Source organism: Manihot esculenta, chromosome 13 (assembly GCF_001659605.2).
Source record: "Manihot esculenta cultivar AM560-2 chromosome 13, M.esculenta_v8, whole genome shotgun sequence".
In the NCBI taxonomy this organism is placed as follows: domain Eukaryota; kingdom Viridiplantae; phylum Streptophyta; class Magnoliopsida; order Malpighiales; family Euphorbiaceae; genus Manihot; species Manihot esculenta.
In genome coordinates, this window is record NC_035173.2 from 35,430,626 (window position 1) to 35,453,587 (window position 22,962).

Below are 22,962 nucleotides of genomic sequence, written 5' to 3' on the forward strand. Positions count from 1 at the left end.
GACCAAATCAAATTGAGATTCCAAAACCCTAATCAAATTGGAATTGGGATTCTCCAGCTATATAAGGGCAGCATCCAAACCAATATATCATCATCCCATCTTCAGCAATACTGCAGAAAATTACAGCAGCTTTCTTCCTTTCTTTTCTTTTCTTTCTTTTGAGATTTTGTCCACCATGAGTGGCTAAATTCTATCCTTTTCTAGTTGAAGTTGGTGAATTTCAGATTTTGTGATGAATTGGGAGATTTAAATCTCCATTGTTAAACTTCTATTTATTATCAATATTTATGCAATTTGAGCTTTCCATAATTATTACTTTGCTTTTAGAATCAATAAGGGTCCATTGCTTTTAAATTGCTTAAGTAATATTGTTTGAATGATTTAGGTCCGTAATTGCTTAGGTTGTTCAAATACACATTTAATCAAATTGCATAATCTAAACTTGACCACGCGGTTGGCAAGGATAGAATTGGGTTTCTCTAAGTCTTAATACAGTCAACAGTTGTTCGATGCCAAAGGCCCCAAGGACGTTCCTTGGCAATTTGTTAACTAGTGTTTGATTAGCGAACGTTTCCTAATCAAACTATAACTAAGGAGGAATTTGGATTGTGAGAAGCGTCTTCCACATCCTAAACTAATTTGTTGAGATAAATAGGAGTATTAAAGAATCAATGATCAATTCTAAACAATCTGAAAAAGATCCATACTTCAACTAGAAGCTTTTCTCTTATTGAAATTCTCATCTCTTTAAATTATTGCTTTCTTTTACTATTTAGTTTTAATTCATCAAATCAAACCCCCCCTCTTTTATTTACTTGTTATTTACTTAACCTAGTCATTATTAGGAAAATCATTGGTGTCAATTTTCTGTGGTTCGACCCTATTGCCACTATCTACAAGTTTATTGTTGATTGTTAAATAGGTTTATTTTTTACGGCTTCGACAACCGCTTATCACATATTCACTCAATTTGGAATACCAAAGATAGTGATCATCAATAATGAAACTCAATTTACAAGCTCCAGGTTTAAAGATTTCTGCAAGAAATGGAAAATTGACTTGAGGTTGAGCTCAGCCTATTACCCCTATATTAATGGTATGACAGAGGTAACAAACAGGGCCATCCTACAGGGGCTAAAAAAAGGCTCGATCAAGCCAAGGGCAACTGGCCCAAAGAGTTACCTCACATACTGTGAGCATACAAGACTACTCCTAGGATAGCTACAGGAGAAATGTCATTTTCTCTTGTATATGAGGCTAGGGCAGTCATCCTAGTGAAAATTCAAGTAAGCAGCTTCAAGACACAATACCCTGAAGTTTCAGAAAATTTCGAAGAAATGCAATTCAATTTGGATCAAGCCGAATTCCTATGAGAAAAGGCTGCAATTAGAATGACGATCTACAGAAATAAAATGTCCAGAATGTTCAACCGCAAGGTCAGACCGCATGCTTTTAATATGGGGGATCTAGTTCTTAAAAAGAACATATGTAACAAGTGATAGTGCCAGGTCTGGTAAGTTGGGCGAGAACTGTAAATGACTGTTTAGGGTCTCGAAGGTTATTCGTCCGGAGACATATAAGCTGACCAAACGAAATGGTCGAGTCATCCCCCCCATTCCTGGAATATCTGTAATCTTAGAATGTTTTATCAATAACAAGTTATTTTTTAATATATTGTGTTCTTCAGTGATAAGGAACGAGGGATTGCCTTCCTCAAAAAGTTTAAGAAAATAAGAAGAAGGCCACAAGGTGGGTTCCGCCACGCTAGATCACAAGGTGGGTTCCACTAGACTATTCTAGCGTTGGTCCCACTAAACAATGCTACAAGGCGGGTTCCACCAGGCCAGATCACAAGGTGAGTTTCACCAGACCATTCAGGCGTTGGTCCTAAGTCGGGTTCCACCAGACCATCCGAGCATTGGTCTAAATAAAGCCATAAGGCAAGTTTCGCCAAGGCAAGTCATAAGGCAGGTTCCGTCAGATTATCTGGATATTGGTCCCACTAAATAACGCCACAAGGCAAGTTCCGCCAGGTTAGATCATAAGGTGGATTTAAACAGACTATAATCGAGATGCTGGTCCCACCAGTTAAGTCACCCATGCCAAACAGCCATGAGGTAGGTATGAAAATCCCCCAAAAAGATGAAGGCGTCAATCAAATATTAATAAGGCGAGTCTTATGGCAAAAAATCTAGATGAGTGACTGAGTGAAAGTCTCTTATTATAAAATCACCTCAAGGCGTTTTATGGCGGAAAGGTGAGAATCCGCTAGGCCATAGGACCAGGTATTTATCTTATTTTACAAAAATTCTGTAAATTATTTTGTATCTATTAAGTCGGGTGATAAGTCCTGCAAAGTGAATATGCTTTAGCTCCCTTCTTTGGGAGTAAAAAATGGTGGTCACCAAATTCATAGTTTGAGATGTAGTCTCCTGTTCAAATTGTTGGTAGCATAAAACACCCAAGAAAAGGTATACAAAATATGCACTTTCATTATAAAAGATCACAAGGAGATAAGATGGATTTGGGCAAGTCTCTATTATATCAGAATTTTTTAAAAATCTATCAGCGAAGACCCGATTGATAGGGTTCTCCTCAGCCTCTCGCTTGATCTCATCCTCCGGAAAGATGTCGTCTGTCTAGGAAAAGCTGCATGAAGGACTGCTTCTCCAACTGTTTTCCTGACCTGACCCTCAGAATCAATCTTGCATAATCCAATCCCTCTCCTTGGGATCGTGATGCTGAAAAGCCATTATAGTTAGACTGGTTGCAGTCCTCAGGGCTAAGCAGTATACTTACACCTTCATGAAGATACACCTTCATGAAGACCTGCCTTCGGCTGCTATTCGTAGATCATGATGATATTCTACGCACAGAACTGGTTATTCTTAGAAAAAGAAAAGAAAATACCCCATTCATATCTCCCACAAATGATAGTTATAAACAAAAAGAAGAGAAATGAGGGTTTTTATACAGTGGCATAGCCGGTAAAGTTTTAAATATAGCTCGAAAAATAGCGCAACCATTGTGACCAAGGACAGGCAACACGAAGCAAGCGGTAAAGGCCAGTCAAAATATGCTACGTAATCGAATTGCCACCTTCGAATCTGAAGAATCAAATACCAGTAGGAGAACCTCTGATACTATATAACAATCGCCCAAAATAAGCCATGAGATATCACCATAGATTGGGGCTAGGTGACAAGAATCTAATAAGTGATTAATGTAGTTCCACCCAAAAAAAAGAAGACCTAGATATTTCAAACACCTGATTCGACATCAAGGTTCGCTCTCTCCAGAATAGAACGAGTTTCGATACAAAATTACCGTTAAACAAGAACCGGTCAGTGTATCCCGTTATGCTTGTAATCACGGAATCATCTACCTATTAGCTAGCTAGCAATATCCCTTGTCAAGTAGTTGACCACATCATCGCCGGATCATTAGAAAATACTCTCCATTTTTCTAGAATATAAAAAGAAAAAAATCGCAAAAATATAGGTATGCCATTCTTTTATATCATTCAAGTTCTAAGTAATTCATCGTATTCTCATACTGACTTGAGCGTTGAAGTGGTTGCCGTGAATATCTATCACCTCACGTTCTCTTTTTTCAGATCTAGTCAATTATAGCGTAGTTTTATTCCGATCACATCATTAATCTCCGACCACGTCATTAATCTCCGACCACGTCATTAATTTAATATCTGGAAGGTATATTTAAAATAAATAATTTAATTTATAATATTTATTAATAAAAGTATTTTTATTATTGGGAACTAAACTAACTATATCAAGGTAAAACAATATAAAGTTTAAATACCTCTGAATTTTATAAAATTAAACTATTTAATTTTTAAATTTTATAAACTGTAACTACAAAATGAATATAATTCATGTTCTTACATAAGTTTAAAATAATTATATTTTTATAATATTTAAGTGTTAATTATTAGTAATGAAAAATGTTATGGTTCATTCTGCATTTTATATAAATATTGTAGGAACAAATAATTTATTCAGCAAAAAAACTTATTTTTGTGTGTTTTGGTAAATTATATAACTATTATTATTGTCATATAACCTGACTAATAATAATATATATTAAATTTTTATGTTATGAAATAAATGTAAAAATATTAATTATTATCCAATATGTATAATAATTTTAAAAATATATAATATAATTATTTTTTGTGCACATGGATAATTTTTATCCTATAATAATAAATTTTATAATTAATTTAATTATTATTTATAATATTTTTAATTTATGCATTATTTATCATAATTTTAAATAATTTATTAATATAAAAATCTTTATTTTATAAAATTACAATAAAAATATAATATACTATGATCTAAATAAAAAATAAAATCAAAATATTTACTAATCGATTCGAAATAATTTTAATTTTAGAGTTAGATCTTAATGCAGTTTATATATTTTGTATCAGCCACCCGTAAGCGATCTTTTCATTTTCTAAAAGCTTATCATCAAATGCCTCTAAAATTTAAATTTATATCACATAAATATTATTTTTTTTAAATCACTAAATTAAAATTAATTAAATATTAGATTATATCAGATTTGATAATCACTAAATTGATTAAAAAATCGAGCCAACAGTAAAAATACTGCTATAAATATAGCAAATCAGAATTGAATTCATGCATCAACAAAGCTAGTAGCAATCTTTAGATTACTAAAGGGCTCGATTAATTGTCATGGAGTTTATTAGCGAGGAATCCATTGATGAGCTAATTCAAGTTCAAACTCATATATGGAATCACACATTTTCCTTCGCCAAATCCATGTCCCTTAGATGTGCAGTTCAACTAGGCATCCCAGATGCTATCAACAGCCATGGCAGATCCATGACTCTTTCTGAGCTGGTCGCTGCTCTGCCTGTCCACCCAACAAAAACTCATCATCTCCACCGTCTCATGCGTCTTCTTGTTCACTTGGGTTTCTTTACGTCGGAGAAAGTTGCCGGCGATAATCACTTCCAAGAAAGCTATTCCCTAACCCCAGCTTCTCGTCTCCTCCTTAAGGATAACCCTTTCACTTACAAGCACTTCATTGATCTGGTGCTTGGTCCATATCTGACAAAACCATATGACAGCATGAGCACTTGGTTCCAAAATGATGATTCTTCACCATTTTTAACTGAATTTGGAGAGACACTTTGGGATAAGGCAGGCCATGAATCTGAGCTTAATCGGATGATTAATGCATCCATGGGTGGTGATAGCTCTCTGATTGGCAAAGCGGTGATCGTCAAATGTAAGGAGGTGTTCGAGGGGCTTACTTCGTTGGTTGATGTTGCGGGTGGCACTGGAAATATGGCTAAGGCCATTGCTGATGCTTTCCCTCACTTGAACTGCACTGTGTTTGATCAACCACGAGTCGTTGGTGATTTGCAAGGCAGCAAGAACTTGAATTTTGTTGGTGGAGATATGTTTAAGGCTGTTCCACCTGCAGATGCTGTTTTACTAAAGGTTGTGAATACTTTAAATTTTTTTGCAATAATTAAATTTTTTATTCCAAAACTTGGAATGTTAAACTAGTTTTGGTATTTACAAACAGTGGACATTGCATGATTGGAGAGATGAAGACTGTGTGAAGATACTAAAGAATTGCAAAGAAGCAATTACTATCAGAAATGAGAAACAAGGAGGGAAGGTCATGATCATTGACATGGTGGTGGGAGACCAGACCTCTGATGCTGATGATAAGATCACTGAATCAAAGCTGTTATTCGACATAACAGCCATGTCATGTCTTACCGGTAAGCAGAGAAATGAAAAGGAATGGGCAAATCTCTTCTTCAGTGCTGGATTCAGCAGCTATAAGATCAACCCTGTGCTAGGACCCAGAGCTCTCATCGAAGTTTATCCTTGATCATTACATCTACGTTAGCTCTCTTGGTTGCTGGATTTCTTCTCCTTTAATTTTTATGAATAGAAGATATAAATAAGATTATGTTTGATAATAATATATGCCAAATAAGTATTTAGACCGAATAAATTTTATGTATTTATACTATGAATCTATGTAGACGTAATCTAAATAAAAATTATTTTTTAATAAATAATATAATATATCGTAATTATTATTGTGTTATATACTTTGATCGTAGAATAGAAGTATATATTAAATTTTTAAAGAATAATTAAATATAAAATGTAATCATAATTATATTACATTATCATACCAAAATTTTTATTCCCATGAGGTTTAGTCTGGTGGAAAGTGCATCATTGTAGTCTTGTGAGGTAAGAGTAGACCCACTAGAAATCGGTTCAATTTTTTAATTAGACCGTTCAAATCAAATTTAAAATCAAATTTGGTTCAGAACAAAATCAAAAGCTAGTGCTGTACTCGAAATAATTAAGTGAGAGATTTGTTAATGGCTTTAATGGTTTTAGCTTCAGCTTCTTTTTTAAAATATATATTAGTCCATCAATTATTGCTATTCTTTATTTTTGCCAACTATTTTACTCATAAAAATTATGAATTTTCTTTATTAAATATTTTTTTTAAATAAAACTATTGAAATTAATAAAATTTTATCAAACAAAAAGATATACCATTTCTAAATAAAAAGACGATTATATCTAATAAATTTTATTATTAAAGTATGAGCAGTTATAATAGTATTGCGACGAATCCATCAGTTACAAAAAATTTACAATCATTTAAAATTAAACCCTATATAAAATAATTTAATAAAAATATTTTATTTTTAAAATTATTTTTTATATTTTATTTAATTTGTGTCTATTTTTATAATTGCACTCTACTCGTCTAACAATTTCAAAATACAATCTAATTACTTTAAAAAAAAAAATCAAAAGCCAGCCATAATACAAGTTTTTTTTTTTTGGTTTGGAAATATATGTATATATTATAATCATTTATATTTTATTTCATGAATCATGCTTTAATTTATATATATTTGCAACTTTATCATTTTAATTTAAAGAATGTATAATCAATTCCAAGCAAACACTACATGTGTGAACAACTAATATAGTAGAACACAAAAAAATCTAAACCATATATAAATTGTAAAACTAAACGAATACTTTAAAGAAATTATTGTCTCTTTTAGGACTAATTAAAAAACATAAACCAACTTTAATAGGTAATTGAACACAATCATATGTATTTAATGTTATAAAATTGGATGATTATTTTTTTAATTTTTCTTTCCCAACTCGATCATTGCTTTCTTTCCATTTTCTCCACTAGCATATATTATAAAGGAAAGTGAGTATCATCACAATGAAAGTGGGATTTGGTATATGCCAACCGACCTTAATTTAAAAAATAATTCTTTTTAAATTATTTAATATCTAAAATATACACGTTTAACTCATTCGAATTTACATTAATTAAATTTATTAAAAAAAATATTCATTCTCAAATTTTAAAAATACTCTATAAATTTAAACTCGAAATCACTATTTAACAAAAAAAAATATTTTGCTAGCTCATTGTAATAATTTCTAAAGAATTTATAATTATTTTTTTTCTCACATATGTTAAACATGAAATATATGAAATCAAGCCACCTAATTAAATAATTGTACATAAAAAAAAAAAAAGATCACCTAACCCCAACATATATAAATTTTGATTATTTCCAACGTAATACAAACATGAGTCGTTTTAATGATGTGGCAAATGAATCATCCATCCTAATTAATGGGTCCTATTAAAAAAATTAACAGCGTTCCGTTTGTTTAATACTAAAATATTATATTTATTTTTAAAATTGAAATTAAAAATTAAAAAAATAAAATTCGAGATATCTCATATTTATTTAGATATAATTATCACTGGATTAAATCTATGAATATATTAAAATATTATATTTATTTTCTATGTTTTTCATATCAACTCATGTAAAATAAGGTAAACTATAATTATAGTCCTTATACGCTAATATTCTAAATAATGTACTTATTTATATATAAATATTTACATTTTTATAAATTATCTTTAAATATTTTAATTATTTACGAATAATTATTTAAAATTTTACAAGTTGATCCTAAATAATAAATTTATTTATAAATACATCCTTATATTTTATAAATTAATTCCGAATATTTCAATTATTTATAAATAATCCTTATAATTTTATAAATTAATTCCTACATATTATAACTATTTGTGAATAAGGCTGTTGTAATACCCAGCTAGACTCCGGTATCGGAATTCCTACCGTCCGGTGTAATCTCGGATGTCGGAGACCTCTAGAAGGGTAAAACCATGTTTTCATAAAATGTTTTAATGTGTTTTATGTTTTAAGCATGAAAGGAAATGAGTTTTTGCATGAAAATAACCTTGGAGGAAAACCCAGGTTCGGCCGCCGAACCTCAAGTTCGGCCGCCGAACATGCAGGCATTTCGGGTGTGCCTTAGGCCCCCGAAGGCATAAGTGAGAGAAGTCCAGGTTCGGCCGCCGAACATCAAGTTCGGCCGTCGAACATGGCATGCATGCGGAGGCACATTCGGCCCCCGAACGTGGCCTGGCCAGCCACTATAAAAGGGTTCCTTAGCCGAAAACGGGCGAGCTTTTTCCCCATTTTCGGCCAAGGTGAGCTCTCCGCCGTCCCTCACCAATCTTTGAGTTCTTTCCTTCAAATCTTTCACGATTTTCACAAGTTTTCATCTTGTTTTGAAGAATTTCAAGTTTTGAGCAAGTTTTGAGCAAGTTTTGAGCTTGGAGACCCAAGGAAGTTGAAAATCTCCCATCTCCAAGTTTAGGTCGTCTCTCTCTCAATCTTCAAGAGGTAAGAGCCAATCTTAAGCTCAATGCATGTTTTAAGTAAGTTTTATGAAGATCTATGGGGTAGAATGCATGTTTAGCTCATAGTTAGGTTTTTGAGTTATGTTGTGTTTTTTATCAATGTGGCTTGCCAATGCATGTTTGATGTGTTGTAGATGGGGCTTAGGATGGTTTGAAGCCCCTAGGAGCTGGTATGATTGTGTATGTGTGTTGTAGAATAGGTTTATGCATGTTTGGGAAGTTTTGGAGGCGTATATGCATAGGAGAGCTGAGTTTCTGCCACTAAGGGAGAAACCAGGTTCGGCAGCTGAAGGAACTTTCGGCCGCCGAACATGCTTGTGGAGGCAGCCTTCGGCTGCCGAAACTTGGCCCCGAAAGAGGACTTTCGCCTCTGTCTGGGAGTTTCGACCGCCGAACATGCATGAGTTTCGCCTCTGTCTGGGAGTTTCAGCTGCCGAAGGTGCCGCCGAACCTGCCTGACTTTCGGCTCTGGAGGGACTTTCGGCCGCCGAACCTGCCGCCGAAAGTGCCCTGTTCAGCCCTCTTTTGCATGATTTTCTATGATTATTTCATGATGTTCTAGGGGGTTTTTGGGGGATGTTTTTAGAGTTATGTTCTAGTTGTTTGGTCCCTCATTTGAGTCCACCTGTGTAGGTTCGGACCCGAGGAACCGAGGACCCCAGCAGTGAGTTCAGCTGCTTCTGAGTCAGTAGAGCTTCAGCCAGAGGTGAGTGGAATAACTCTTATGCTTTTAAATAAATAAACCAGTTTTAGCATGATTCACGCATCATGAATGCCATGAGATATAATAGGGTGCTTGCATTAGAACTCACGAATATGTTGCATTGCATAATATGTTGATGATGCGGATAAATGTTGAATGATCCTTTAGTCCTCCTATGTTATGATATGATGATGATACGGTAAGGAAGACCAGTGAGGCCCATTCTACACCCCTGGCACCATGTAAGAGAAAGACCAGTGAGGCCCATTCTACGCCCCTGGCACAGTTGGAATGCTATGTTATGCTATGTTATGATTATGTAAGAGAAAGACCAGTGAGGCCCATTCTACGCCCCTGGCACAGTTGGACCATGTAGAGGACTATTGGTGACAAATTCATCCTTGATGTGATTAGCTGTGATGTGATGCATTTCATGTTATCATATGTTTCAAATGTTTTATTATTCTGCTCACTGGGCTCTAGTAGCTCACCCCTCTCCCTTAACCCCCAGGCTTGCAGGTACAGGGTAGACCAGGAGGTCAGCAAGAGTAATGAAGTCTTATGTATGTAATAGCTAGAATGTGGACATGACGAATTTGTATAATGATGTATAGATATGTAATGTAATGATATTGAGGTTTAGAAGTGTGCTTGACCATAGTATATTGTAATCCCTTTTTTATACATGATCTTAGATGTTTTATAATGCTTATGTAAACCAACTCAACACATGTTATGCCACCCATTGGGGGCATTGATGAGGTCCCACGGAGGGGCCAATGTTTATGATTATGTTTATATTCAGTGCATGCACAGGTTGAGTTGGTGTATGAGAGAATGAATGAAAGAAAAGTTTTAATTTTTATGTATGTTGTTGATCATGTATGGGATTAAACAGGTTTACAGGTTGCATGTCAGGCTTGCTACGGGTCCCGGCGGCCTTAAGCCGACCTGGATCCTAGCGCCGGTAGCGGTCCGATTTTTGGGTCGTTACAGAATGGTATCAGAGCCCTAGGTTCATATGGTCGGACCTAGAGTGTCGGGTTCATAGATGTTATAGAAGGTCAAGCACAATAGGAAGATCATGTCCACTAAGATAGGATATGGAGTCCTGTATTGCATGATGATGTGAAATGCCATGATTATATGCATGTGCATTAATGATATGTGATGTATGTGATGAGGGTTCATGTGTGCCCACATGAACCATATCATGCTAATGTTTGCTTGTTATGTGATGCCTTTCAGAAAACAGGACGAGAGGAACTCGTCGATCTGCACGATTGACTGGAGTGCCACCTGAGGATGAGGGCATGAGCGCCCGTCCTCTTACATTGCCTAGGGCAATGTCTAGTAGGTCTAACAGAGAAAGAGCAGTAAGAGACCCTAGAATGTCTCTGGATCTGGGTAGGAGCAGATCAGTGAGGGAAACAGTTCAGGGAGGAATGTCAGAAGACTTGGGGGATGATATGGATGTAGAGCAGATGAGGGATGGCAGTCTGGGAGTTAGCATGTCAGAAGAGGGAATGGGAGAGTCCCAAGGAGGCACTCAGGCCTCGGGATTTGTTCAGCCACCCCACTACCCACACTTCTCATAAAATCCCGGGTATTCGATGGGAGGTACATCGGATTACCCTAGCTTCACCCCTTATCCCACACAGATGCCATACCCACCCTACTACCCACCATATTCACAATACCCAATGTATCCACCCCCACCTTACTATCCAAATCCATACCTCAGAAAATGTTGCACCACCTCCACCACCTACAGAACCAGCAGCCCCAGTTACTCAACCTTCTAGACCTAGCTCAGCCAGTGGGAGTAAGGTCAAGATGACCGACTACATGAAACTGGGTGCTCCTCAGTATGAAAAAGGGGATGACTCATTTGTGTATCTTGAAAGGGTTAAGGTGATCACAGATGATATTGGGGCTGATGACAGTAGAGCCATTCAGATGGCTGGGTTCACGCTTAAGTGCAAGAAGGCACGAGAGTGGTTCAAGAATTATGTGAACCCGAGAGTGGACAGCATGTCTTGGGAAGAGTTTGCAAACGAGTTTGCAGGATGGGCTTTCCCAGATAGTTTAAGGGAACTGAAGATGATAGAGTTTGAGCAGTTGAGGCAGACTGATGAGATGAGTGTAGAGGAGTTCACAGACAGATTCTTGGAGTTGTTGCCATTTGCAGGGCAAAATCTTGACTCGAACCAGAAAAGGTCAAGGAGGTATATCATGAAACTCCACTCCAGATATTCCTCCTTGATCCAGTCAGCAGATAGGGAGAGCTTCCATGCCATAGTGGATATGGCCCGGAAAATGGAGGCCAGTGCCATCGTTCAAGGGACAGTTAAGTAGTCAGTGGCACAGCCTTTTGGTTCTAAGACCCCAGGCTCTTCTTCTTTTAGTGCAACAGCTTCAGGTAGCAAGAGGTGGAGTAGTACCACCAAGAAGTCGAAGAAGAACAAGTTTTGGAACAAGGTCAAGTCCAGTCTGGGACTAGGGAGTGGCTCGAGCTCTAGTGCGGATAATGCAGTTTGTGCAAAGTGTAGTAGGCCACACAGGGGAGTTTGCCGGGCTGGGACAGCAGCCTGCTTCAGATGCGGGTAAGAGGGACACATGGCTCGGGAGTGTCCTAGGGCAGCTTTTGGAGCACAGTCTCAGCAGACAGCTTCTGGTAGTGTGGCTCAGCCAGCAGCTCCAACCGCGACTCAGGCCAATGGCAGAGGTAGAGGGAGAGGGGCAGCCTCTTCTTCAGCGGGTTTCAGAGGTGAAGATCCATCAGCTCCAGCACAGATCTTCACGATGACTCAATAGGAGGCAGATGCATCTAACACCGTGGTGGCAGGTAACTTAGTCATTGGTTGTTCAGATGTGTATGCCTTGATGGACCCTGGTGCATCTCATTCTTTTATTGCTCCGAGAGCCGTCCAGAGGTTGGGGTTGATGATCTCTGAGTTAGAGTGTCCTCTCTGGGTCAGTGGACCCAAGTGTGATCCATCAGTGGCAGAGTCAGTCTGCCAGTGCAGTCCAGTCTTTGTCGAGGGAAGATACCTGTCCGCCGACCTTGTGGTTCTAGACTTGACAGATTTTGACGTCATTCTAGGGATGGACTGGTTATCTACCCATGGTGCTACCTTGGACTGCAGGGACAAGGTAGTCAGGTTCAGAGATCAGGATGGGTCAGAGGTTGTCTTCAGGGGAGATAGGAGGGGTACACCTAGAGGTCTGATATCAGCTCTTCAGGCTCGTAGGTTGCTTAGGAAGGGATGTCAGGGGTATTTGGCTCATGTGAGAGAGCTTAGCAGTCAGGTTAGAGAGCCCGCCTCGGTGCCAGTGGTTAGAGAGTGTTGGACCTAAATGTCCTAATCCTTGTTTTGATGATTAATAAACAATTGGTGTGCTACTAATTATCTTCAAAGGTGTTTGTATTGAGCTTGCAGGTTCCCTATTAAAATAAATGAAATTGCTTCAATCACAAAAGTGAAAAGTGCCAATTATGGAAGCATACCACAAGAAAGGGATAAGAAATTATTTTTGTTTATGCCTTGTTAAATTCTATTCATTGTAAATTTCAAGTAATTGATTGTGATGGCTCAAGGGCTTTTTCATTTCTAAAAGTTCTTTTAGATATGGCCACTTTTTAAAAGTACTTGACTTTCAGGGACCAAAATGAAATTTTCCAAAAGAAGTGATTTTGAAATTATTTTTCATCAAAATGAAAGATCTAAAAATATAGGTTGCAAAAGTTCAAACGGTTTGAAAAAAGGATTTTTACAGCCTAAGTTATGATTTTTCAAAGATTTAAAGAATTAATTTTTGCCCCCCCTAAAGTCATCTTTCGGCTTCCGAAAGTCAGGGACAGAAACGAAAGTCCCCTATGTTCGGCCGCCGAACATTGACTTTCGGCCGCCGAAAGTGGGTTTTCAACCAGCCCCCTAAGTATAACCTTCGGCTTCCGAAAGTGAGGGACAGAAACGAAAGTCCCATAGGTTCGGCCGCCGAACATTGACTTTCGGCCGCCGAAAGTGGATTTTCAACCAGCCCCCTGAAGTGCAACCTTCGGCTTCCGAAAGTGAGGGACAGAGACGAAAGTCCCGCACTTTCGGCCGCCGAACTTTTAACCTTCGGCCGCCGAAAGTTGGTTCTAAGTCTGCCTCCGAAGCCAAAAGTTCGGCTTCCGAAAGAGAGGAACAGAAACGAAAGTCCACTATGTTCGGCCGCCGAACATTGAGTTTAGGCCGCCGAAAGTTCAGTTTTAAAGGAATAGTTTCTTCGCCCCAAATGGTTCGGCCGCCGAACTCTAAGCTTAGGCCGCCGAACCTGAGTTTTTCTGAACGCGGTATAACGGTTATTTCTGAACATAAACGGCTCTTTTTGCATTTAATGCACCCCCAACGGCCATATTTATGAATGAACTATAAATACAACTTGTTTTTGTTGTTGTAAGGTTACAACAACCATCTAAGCAAATATTTATTGAGATTACAGCTTTATCATTCTCTCTCTCTCTCAAAACCTTGAGCCAAAGCATTGATTTCTTGAAAGCTTGATTTGTGTTGTAATTGATTGGCTTTTCTGAGTGAGAAAAGGTTGTTGAGAGATTCTGTTGTTGTGAGTCTGGCATTGAGCAAAGAATTGCTCTTGAGTGAAAAAGGAGATTTGTAAAGAGCAAAGGCTTGCTCTAAGATTGTAAGGGTTTTGATCTTCACCCAAAGAAGATTTGATAGTGGATTTGAACTCTCAAGTGGACCTTGAGGAGAGGACGTAGGCTTGGATAGCTGAACCTCTATAAATCATTGTGTTGATTTTTCTCTTCCCTATTCTCTTCTAATTTCTTGTCTTTGCCTTTAATTTTTTATAAACCCAATTCACCCCCCCTCTTGGGTTGCCTCAAGGGACAACAGAGAGTTTCTAGACGTCTTCCCAGACGAGCTGCCAGGTTTACCACCTGCTAGGGAGATAGAGTTTGAGATAGAATTGATGCCTGGAACCCGACCGATCTCTATCCCTCCCTACAGGATGGCTCTAGCCGAGTTGAAAGAATTGAAAGAACAGTTGCAAGAGCTGGTAGAAAAGGGCTTCATCCGACCGAGCACCTCACCTTGGGGTGCACCAGTTTTGTTTGTGAGAAAGAAGGATGGATCCCTTAGGCTTTGTATCGACTACAGGCAGTTGAATAAATTCACTACCAAGAATAAGTACCCGTTGCCTAGGATCGACGATCTATTTGACCAGCTAGCCGGAGCAGGTTGTTTCTCCAAAATAGATCTGAGATCGAGGTACCATCAGCTAAGGATAAGGGAGGAGGACGTGCCGAAGACAGCCTTCAGGACCAGATATGGGCATTTTGAGTTCCTTGTAATGCCGTTCGGGTTAACCAACGCCCCTGCAGCATTCATGGATCTCATGAACAAAATGTTTAGCTAATACCTGGATCACTTCGTTATTGTCTTCATAGATGATATCTTAGTGTATTCCAGGAATGCAGAGGAGCATGCCCATCATCTGCGGTTGGTTTTGTAGACCTTGAGGGAAAATGGCTTGTATGCCAAGTTCTCTAAGTGTGAGTTCTGGCTGAGGAGCATCTCTTTCTTGGGGCATGTGGTGTCAGAAAATGGAATCGAAGTAGACCCCAAGAAAGTGGAAGCTGTAGCTAACTGGCCTAGACCCACTACAGTGATAGAGATCATGAGTTTCTTGGGTTTAGCAGGTTACAACAGGAGGTTCGTTCAGGACTTCTCAAAAATTGCAGCTCCTCTGACCAGGTTAACCAGGAAGAATCAAAAGTTTGTGTGGACCGACCAGTGCGAAGAGAGTTTTGAAGAGCTTAAGAAGAGGTTGACTTCAGCACCAGTGTTAGCTCTGCCATCTAGTGAGGAAGACTTTACAGTCTTTTGTGATGCGTCCCGTGTGGGACTGGGTTGTGTACTAATGCAGAATGAAAGGGTAATTGCTTATGCTTCTAGACAGCTGAAGAAGCACGAGTTGAATTACCCCACGCATGACCTAGAGATGGCAGCAGTAATCTTTGCACTCAAGATGTGGAGGCACTACCTCTATGGGGTAAAATATGAGATCTTTACAGATCATAAGAGCCTGCAGTACATCCTGAGTCAAAGAGATTTGAATTTAAGACAGAGGAGATGGGTAGAGCTGCTGAGTGACTATGATTGCAAGATTCAGTATCATCCGGGTAAGGCGAATGTTGTGGCAGACGCCCTAAGCCGAAAGTCGCTAGGCAGTCTATCCCACATCACAGCAGAGAGGAGACCAGTGGTGGAGGAGTTTTACAAGCTCATTGATGAAGGTCTACAGTTGGAGTTGTCTGGTACAGGTGCTTTAGTGGCCCAAATGAGAGTGACACCTGTGTTTCTGGAGCAAGTGGCTCAGAAACAGCATGAGGACCCAGAGTTAGTGAAAATTGCCAGGACTGTTCAGTCAGGCAAGGACAGTGAGTTCAGATTTGACAGTAAGGGGATCCTCCGCTATGGGAGTCGATTGTGTGTACCAGATGACATAAGGCTAAAAGGAGACATTATGAGGGAGGCTCATAATGCAAGATACAGCGTTCACCCCGGAGCCACCAAAATGTATCAAGATCTGAAGAAAGTTTATTAGTGGCCAGCGATGAAGAAAGAAGTGGCACAGTTTGTGTCAGCCTGCGAAGTGTGTCAGAGGGTGAAGCTGGAATATCAGAAGCCGGCTGGAATGCTTAACCCGCTACCTATTCCAGAGTGGAAATGGGAGAATGTAGCTATGGACTTCGTAGTGGGGTTACCGGCGACGTCCAACAGATTGGACTCCATATGGGTGATTGTGGACAGACTCACCAAATCTGCTCACTTCATCCCTGTCAGGAGTGGCTATTCTGTGGACAAATTGGCGCAGGTGTATGTCGATGAGATCGTCAGACTGCATGGGGTTCCTGTTTCGATAGTGTCCGATAGAGGGCCCCAGTTCACCTCCAGGTTTTGGCGGAGTCTGCAGAATTCCATGGGTACCAGGTTGGATTTCAGTATTGCCTTCCACCCCCAGACTGATGGACAATCAGAAAGGACCATCCAGACTATCGAGGATATGCTTAGAATGTGTGTGCTAGATTTTGGCGGTTCTTGGAGGCAGCATCTACCTTTGGTGGAGTTTGCCTACAATAACAGCCATCATGCTAGCATCGGGATGGCTCCATATGAAGCTTTGTGCGGAAGGAAGTGCAGGTCACCTGTTTGCTGGGATGAAGTTGGAGAGAAGGCCTCGGCAGGGCCTGAGCTAGTAGAGATTACCAGCAGGGTGGTACCCATAATCAGAGAAAGGATCAAGACTGCTGCAAGCAGACAGAAGAGTTATGCAGACATCCGCAGACGGCAAGTAGAGTTTCAGGAGGGGGATCTGGTATTGCTCAAGGTGTCTCCAATGAAAGGAGTGGTTCGCTTTGGGAAGAAAGGTAAACTAGCCCCACGATACATCGGACCCTTTGAAATCTTGCAAAAGGTTGGGAATGTGTCGTACAAGCTGGATTTACCTGCTTCAATGGAAAGAATCCATCCGGTTTTCCATGTTTCGATGTTGAGAAAGTTTGTGTCAGATCCGAGCAAGGTTCTTAGTGAGCCTGATGTGGAGGTCCAAGAGGATCTCACCTATGTTGAACAGCCAATACAGATCATAGACACCCAGATCAGAAAGCTAAGAAATAAGGAAATCCCGATGGTGAAAGTCCTGTGGAACCACCATAATTTGGAAGAATGCACTTGGGAGACACGGGAGTCCATGCTCCAGCAATATCCTTATCTTTTCTGAGGTTAGTTCCTTGTGAGTTATATGTGCTTTGTATGTATGATATGTGTATGCCATGCTATGTGCTAGTTGAGGAACATTCGGGGACGAATGTTCTTAAGGGGGGGAGAATGTAATACCCGGCTAGACTCCGGTATCAGAATTCCTACCGTCCGGTGGAATCTCGGATGTCGGAGACCTCTAGAAGGGTAAAACCATGTTTTCATAAAATGTTTTAATGTGTTTTATGTTTTAAGCATGAAAGGAAATGAGTTTTTGCATGAAAATAACCTTGGAGGAAAACCCAGGTTCGGCCGCCGAACCTCAAGTTCGGCCGCCGAACATACAGGCATTTCGGGTGTGCCTTAGGCCCCCGAAGGCATAAGTGAGGGAAGTCCAGGTTCGGCGGCCGAACCTCAAGTTCGGCGGCCGAACCTCAAGTTCGGCCGCCGAACATGGCATGCATGCGGAGGCACGTTTGGCCCCCGAACGTGGCCTGGCCAGCCACAATAAAAGGGTTCCTTAGCCGAAAACGGGCGAGCTTTTTCCCCATTTTCGGCCAAGGTGAGCTCTCCGCCGTTCCTCACCAATCTTTGAGTTCTTTCCTTCAAATCTTTCACGATTTTCACAAGTTTTCATCTTGTTTTGAAGAATTTTAAGTTTTGAGCAAGTTTTGAGCTTGGAGACCCAAGGAAGTTGAAAATCTCCCATCTCCAAGTTTAGGTCGTCTCTCTCTCGATCTTCAAGAGGTAAGAGCCAATCTTAAGCTCAATGCATGTTTTAAGTAAGTTTTATGAAGATCTATGGGGTAGAATGCATGTTTAGCTCATAGTTAGGTTTTTGAGTTATGTTGTGTTTTTGATCAATGTGGCTTGCCAATGCATGTTTGATGTGTTGTAGATGGGGCTTAGGATGGTTTGAAGCCCCTAGGAGCTGGTATGATTGTGTATGTGTGTTGTAGAATAGGTTTATGCATGTTTGGGAAGTTTTGGAGGCGTATATGCATAGGAGAGCTGAGTTTCTGCCACTAAGGAAGAAACCAGGTTCGGCAGCTGAAGGAACTTTCGGCCGCCGAACATGCTTGTGGAGGCAGCCTTCGGCTGCCGAAGCTTGCCCCCGAAAGAGGACTTTCTCCTCTGTTTGGGAGTTTCGGCCGCCGAAAGTGCCGCCGAACATGCATGAGTTTCGCCTCTGTCTGGGAGTTTCGGCCGCCGAAGGTGCCGCCGAACCTGCCTGACTTTCGGCTCTGGAGGGACTTTCGGCCGCCGAACCTGCTGCCGAAAGTGCCCTGTTCAGCCCTCTTTTGCATGATTTTCTATGATTATTTCATGATGTTCTAGGGGGTTTTTGGGGGATGTTTTTAGAGTTATGTTCTAGTTGTTTGGTCCCTCATTTGAGTCCACCTGTGTAGGTTCGGACCCGAGGAACCGAGGACCCCAGCAGTGAGTTCAGCTGCTTCTGAGTCAGTAGAGCTTCAGCCAGAGGTGAGTGGAATAACTCTTATGCTTTTAAATAAATAAACCAGTTTTAGCATGATTCACGCATCATGAATGCCATGAGATATAATAGGGTGCTTGCATTAGAACTCACGAATATGTTGCATTGCATAATATGTTGATGATGCGGATGAATGTTGAATGATCCTTTAGTCCTCCTATGTTATGATATGATGATGATACGGTAAGGAAGACCAGTGAGACCCATTCTACGCCCCTGGCACCATGTAAGAGAAAGACCAGTGAGGCCCATTCTACGCCCCTGGCACAGTTGGAATGCTATGTTATGCTATGTTATGATTATGTAAGAGAAAGACCAGTGAGGCCCATTCTACGCCCCTGACACAGTTGGACCATGTAGAGGACTATTGGTGACAAATTCATCCTTGATGTGATTAGCTGTGATGTGATGCATTTCATGTTATCATATGTTTCAAATGTTTTATTATTCTGCTCACTGGGCTCTAATAGCTCACCCCTCTCCCTTAACCCTCAGGCTTGCAGGTACAGGGTAGACCAGGAGGTCAGCAAGAGTAATGAAATCTTATGTATGTAATAGCTAGAATGTGGACATGACGAATTTGTATAATGATGTATAGATATGTAATGTAATGATATTGAGGTTTAGAAGTGTGCTTGACCATAGTATATTGTAATCCCTTTTTTATACATGATCTTAGATGTTTTATAATGCTTATGTAAACCAACTCAACACATGTTATGCCACCCATTGGGGGCATTGATGAGGTCCCACGGAGGGGCCAATGTTTATGATTATATTTATGTTCAGTGCATGCACAGGTTGAGTTGGTGTATGAGAGAATGAATGAAAGAAAAGTTTTAATTTTTATGTATGTTGTTGATCATGTATGGAATTAAACAGGTTTACAGGTTGCATGTCAGGCTTGCTACGGGTCCCGGCGGCCTTAAGCCGACCTGGATCCTAGCGCCGGTAGCGGTCCGATTTTCGGGTCGTTACAGCTGTACATTTTACAAATTAATTGCTACATACTTTAATTATTTATAAACAATCCCTATAATTTTATAAATTGTTCCCTATTTTATAATTATTTACAATAAATATATCATATTTTATAAATTGATTCTTATATTTTACAAATCAATCCCTTTATATGTCAATTATTTAAAATAATTCCTATAATTTTATAAATGAATAAATATTTAGGAATTGATTTGTAAAATATAATGTCTTTTTCTTAAATAATTATATAAATGGAGATCAATTTTATAAAATTATAGGAATAATTTGTAAATAATTACAATATTTAGGGATTAATTTATAAAAATATAAGGTTTACTTTTAAATAATTAAAATATTCAAAATCTATTAGTAAAATATAAGGTCTTATTCATAAATAATTAAAATAAGTAGGGATCAATGTGTAAAATTGTAGAAATTATTTGAAAATTACTATAATATTAAAGATAATTTATAAAAATATAAGGAATTATTTATAAATAAGTGTATTATTTAATATCAACTTGTAAATTTATAGGTACTTATTTTATAAATAATAAAATATTTATAATTAAATTTATATAATATTAAAATAAATTAAAAATATAAAATTATAATTAAACGATTAAATAGTAAATTAAATTAAACACGAGAGATTTTATTTTTAACAAAATCATCAACAAATTAATTCTAATTCTAACGTTAGACTAAATTATAATTTTTTTTTAAATATCAAAATTTTTTCCAATATATAAATGGAGAGCTAGAGCTAGAGCTAAGTAAGGATGTGTAGCAGCAAGAACAAAATAAAAACGATGGAGTTCAGCGATGGAGAGAGCAGAAATTATCTGCTTGAAGCTCAAGCTCATATATGGAATCACACATTCAACTTCATAAAATCCATGTCATTGAAATGCGCAGTTGAGCTTCACATCCCAGATATCATCCACAGCCATGGCCAACCCATGACTCTTTCTGAGCTCATTTCTGCTCTACAAATCAACCCATCAAAATCCCACCACATCAATCGCCTTATGCGTATTCTTGTCCACTCAGGCTTCTTTTCTTTGCAGAAACTTGGTGATAATCGCCATGAAAATGGCTACTTGCTTACCAAAACTTCTCTTCTCCTCCTCAAGGACCATCCTCAAAGTGCTAGACCACACGTGCTCGCAGCTCTTGATCCTATTCTTACAGAACCATCGCACTTCTTGAGTTCTTGGTTCCAAAATGATGATCATCCAACTCCATTCAGTATTGCACATGGGGAAACATTCTGGGATTTTGCCAGTCATGAAGCTAAGTTTAATAGTTCCTTTAATGAAGCCATGGCTAGTGATAGCTCACTGGTTATTGAAGTTTTGGTTAATGATAGCAAGTGTAAGGAGGTGTTCAAGGGCTTGAATTCACTTGTTGATGTAGGAGGCAGCACAGGAATTATGGCCAAGGCCATTTCTGAAAAATTCCCAAACATGAAGTGCACTGTGTTGGATCTCCCACATGTGGTTGCTGGCTTGCAAAATGACAAGAACTTGAATTTTCTTGCAGGTAACATGTTTGATTATATTCCTCCAGCAGATGCAGTCCTGCTAAAGGTATACATAATACCCAATTCGTATTCGAATCGTTTGCAAAACTGTAAGGTGTCTCGAGTTTATTAATTTTATTTTTTGCTACTATTAACAGATGGTATTTCACATAATGGAGGATGAAGAGTGCCTGAAATTATTGAAGAAATGCAGAGAGGCAGTAATTGGTAAAGGAGAGAGGCCAGGGAAGGTGATAATTATAGACATAGTAATGGGGGATGAAAATTGTGTGAAAAAATCAAGTGAAACAATAGAGCTTTATGATCTGGACATGATGGTGCTGGTCTCTGGTAAGGAGAGGAACGAAGAAGAGTGGGCTAAGCTTTTTTTTGAAGCAGGATTCAGCAGCTATAAAATAAATCCTGTTCTTGGCCTGAGAGCTATCATTGAGGTTTATGCTTGAATTCATCTTCTTGTTTTTATTTTAATGAAATTAATTTTCTTCAATTGTACGGTTCCTATATCACCGATTAAATTTATTAGTGTATTAATTAATAATATTATACTTTTTATAATAATATAGAGAGATTATATTTTTATTAAAATTAAAATAATTTAATTAAATTTTATAATATTAAAAATAATATATAAAAAAATATTAAATTATTAAATTAAATCAAATTAATTTAATTTTTAATTTATTTAATTCAACAGGATTTTAAATCAAATGTTGACCTCACCTAACGTGGCAATTCAATATTAAATGAATTGCAAAGTTGTTGAGCAAAAGCTTGAAGTTCAATTATTTTCATTAAAAAAATTGTACATCGTTGTCTTACACTCCCATATCAAACCTTATCATTTAAGAAAACCTTGTCAGAGTTTTGTCCATATCTAAATTAAGAAAACTTTATCCACCAAGTTCAATGGTTCTATCCCTCAAATGAAATCCAACTGATACAATAACTTTTATTATTTAAATAATCAAATTCAAATGGGATTATTTCTTAATTAATAAAATATTACATTTAAAAAGAAAATAATTGAAGTAAAAGCATGTGTTGCTTTCATAATAATGAAGATAATAGTATCTTTCTGTATAAGCTGATTTCACAATTAAAAATAAATTGCAGGTTTACTTGGGATTTAAAGATCTATACTCAATTTAAAAGAGTTAAAATTCTGTTTATTTTATCATTTTTTTCAATTTTTATTTATAAGTTAAGACTCCCACTTCCTTTCAGATTACTTAGCCAACTAATAAACTTGCTTAGGTTTTGATCTCTGAAACATCATTACAGTTATATAAAAGAATGGGAGTTTTCAAAGTTAAATTCTAACTGAAATTCCTAACATCGTGCTTTGGTTTATGATATACTAAAAAGCAAAAAAGTTCACATTCAACTTGCTAATTAAACTAAATTAGGTCTTCAACTCTAAAACATCATTGCAGTTATGTAAAAGAATGGGATGGAATAACTGAAATTCTATCAGAATGAACATAAGTTGTGTTTTTGTAAGAATCATTTATTATTGACAATTGGCTTTCTAGAATGAATTCAATAATCCATACTAAAGACATTGCAATTGAGCAAATTTAATAATAGGATGAACTAAAAAATTTCCTACAAACTCAGGGATTTAATAGTAATTCACTCT

At 38.1% G+C, this 22,962-nt stretch overlaps 2 protein-coding genes across 2 annotated transcripts; both read left to right on the top strand.

The window, feature by feature from the left end:
* The first annotated feature begins 4,683 nt into the window (after positions 1-4,683).
* LOC110629743 (trans-resveratrol di-O-methyltransferase) lies at positions 4,684-6,046 on the top strand. The gene is made up of 2 exons (XM_021776847.2): positions 4,684-5,501; positions 5,590-6,046. The coding sequence occupies exons 1-2, from the start codon at positions 4,728-4,730 to the stop codon at positions 5,902-5,904; spliced, it is 1,089 nt and encodes a 362-aa protein (XP_021632539.1). The 5' UTR covers positions 4,684-4,727; the 3' UTR covers positions 5,905-6,046.
* A 14,475-nt stretch (positions 6,047-20,521) lies between these two features.
* On the top strand, positions 20,522-21,810 carry LOC110629655 (trans-resveratrol di-O-methyltransferase). The gene is made up of 2 exons (XM_021776730.2): positions 20,522-21,369; positions 21,461-21,810. The coding sequence occupies exons 1-2, from the start codon at positions 20,560-20,562 to the stop codon at positions 21,764-21,766; spliced, it is 1,116 nt and encodes a 371-aa protein (XP_021632422.1). The 5' UTR covers positions 20,522-20,559; the 3' UTR covers positions 21,767-21,810.
* Positions 21,811-22,962: the final 1,152 nt, after the last annotated feature.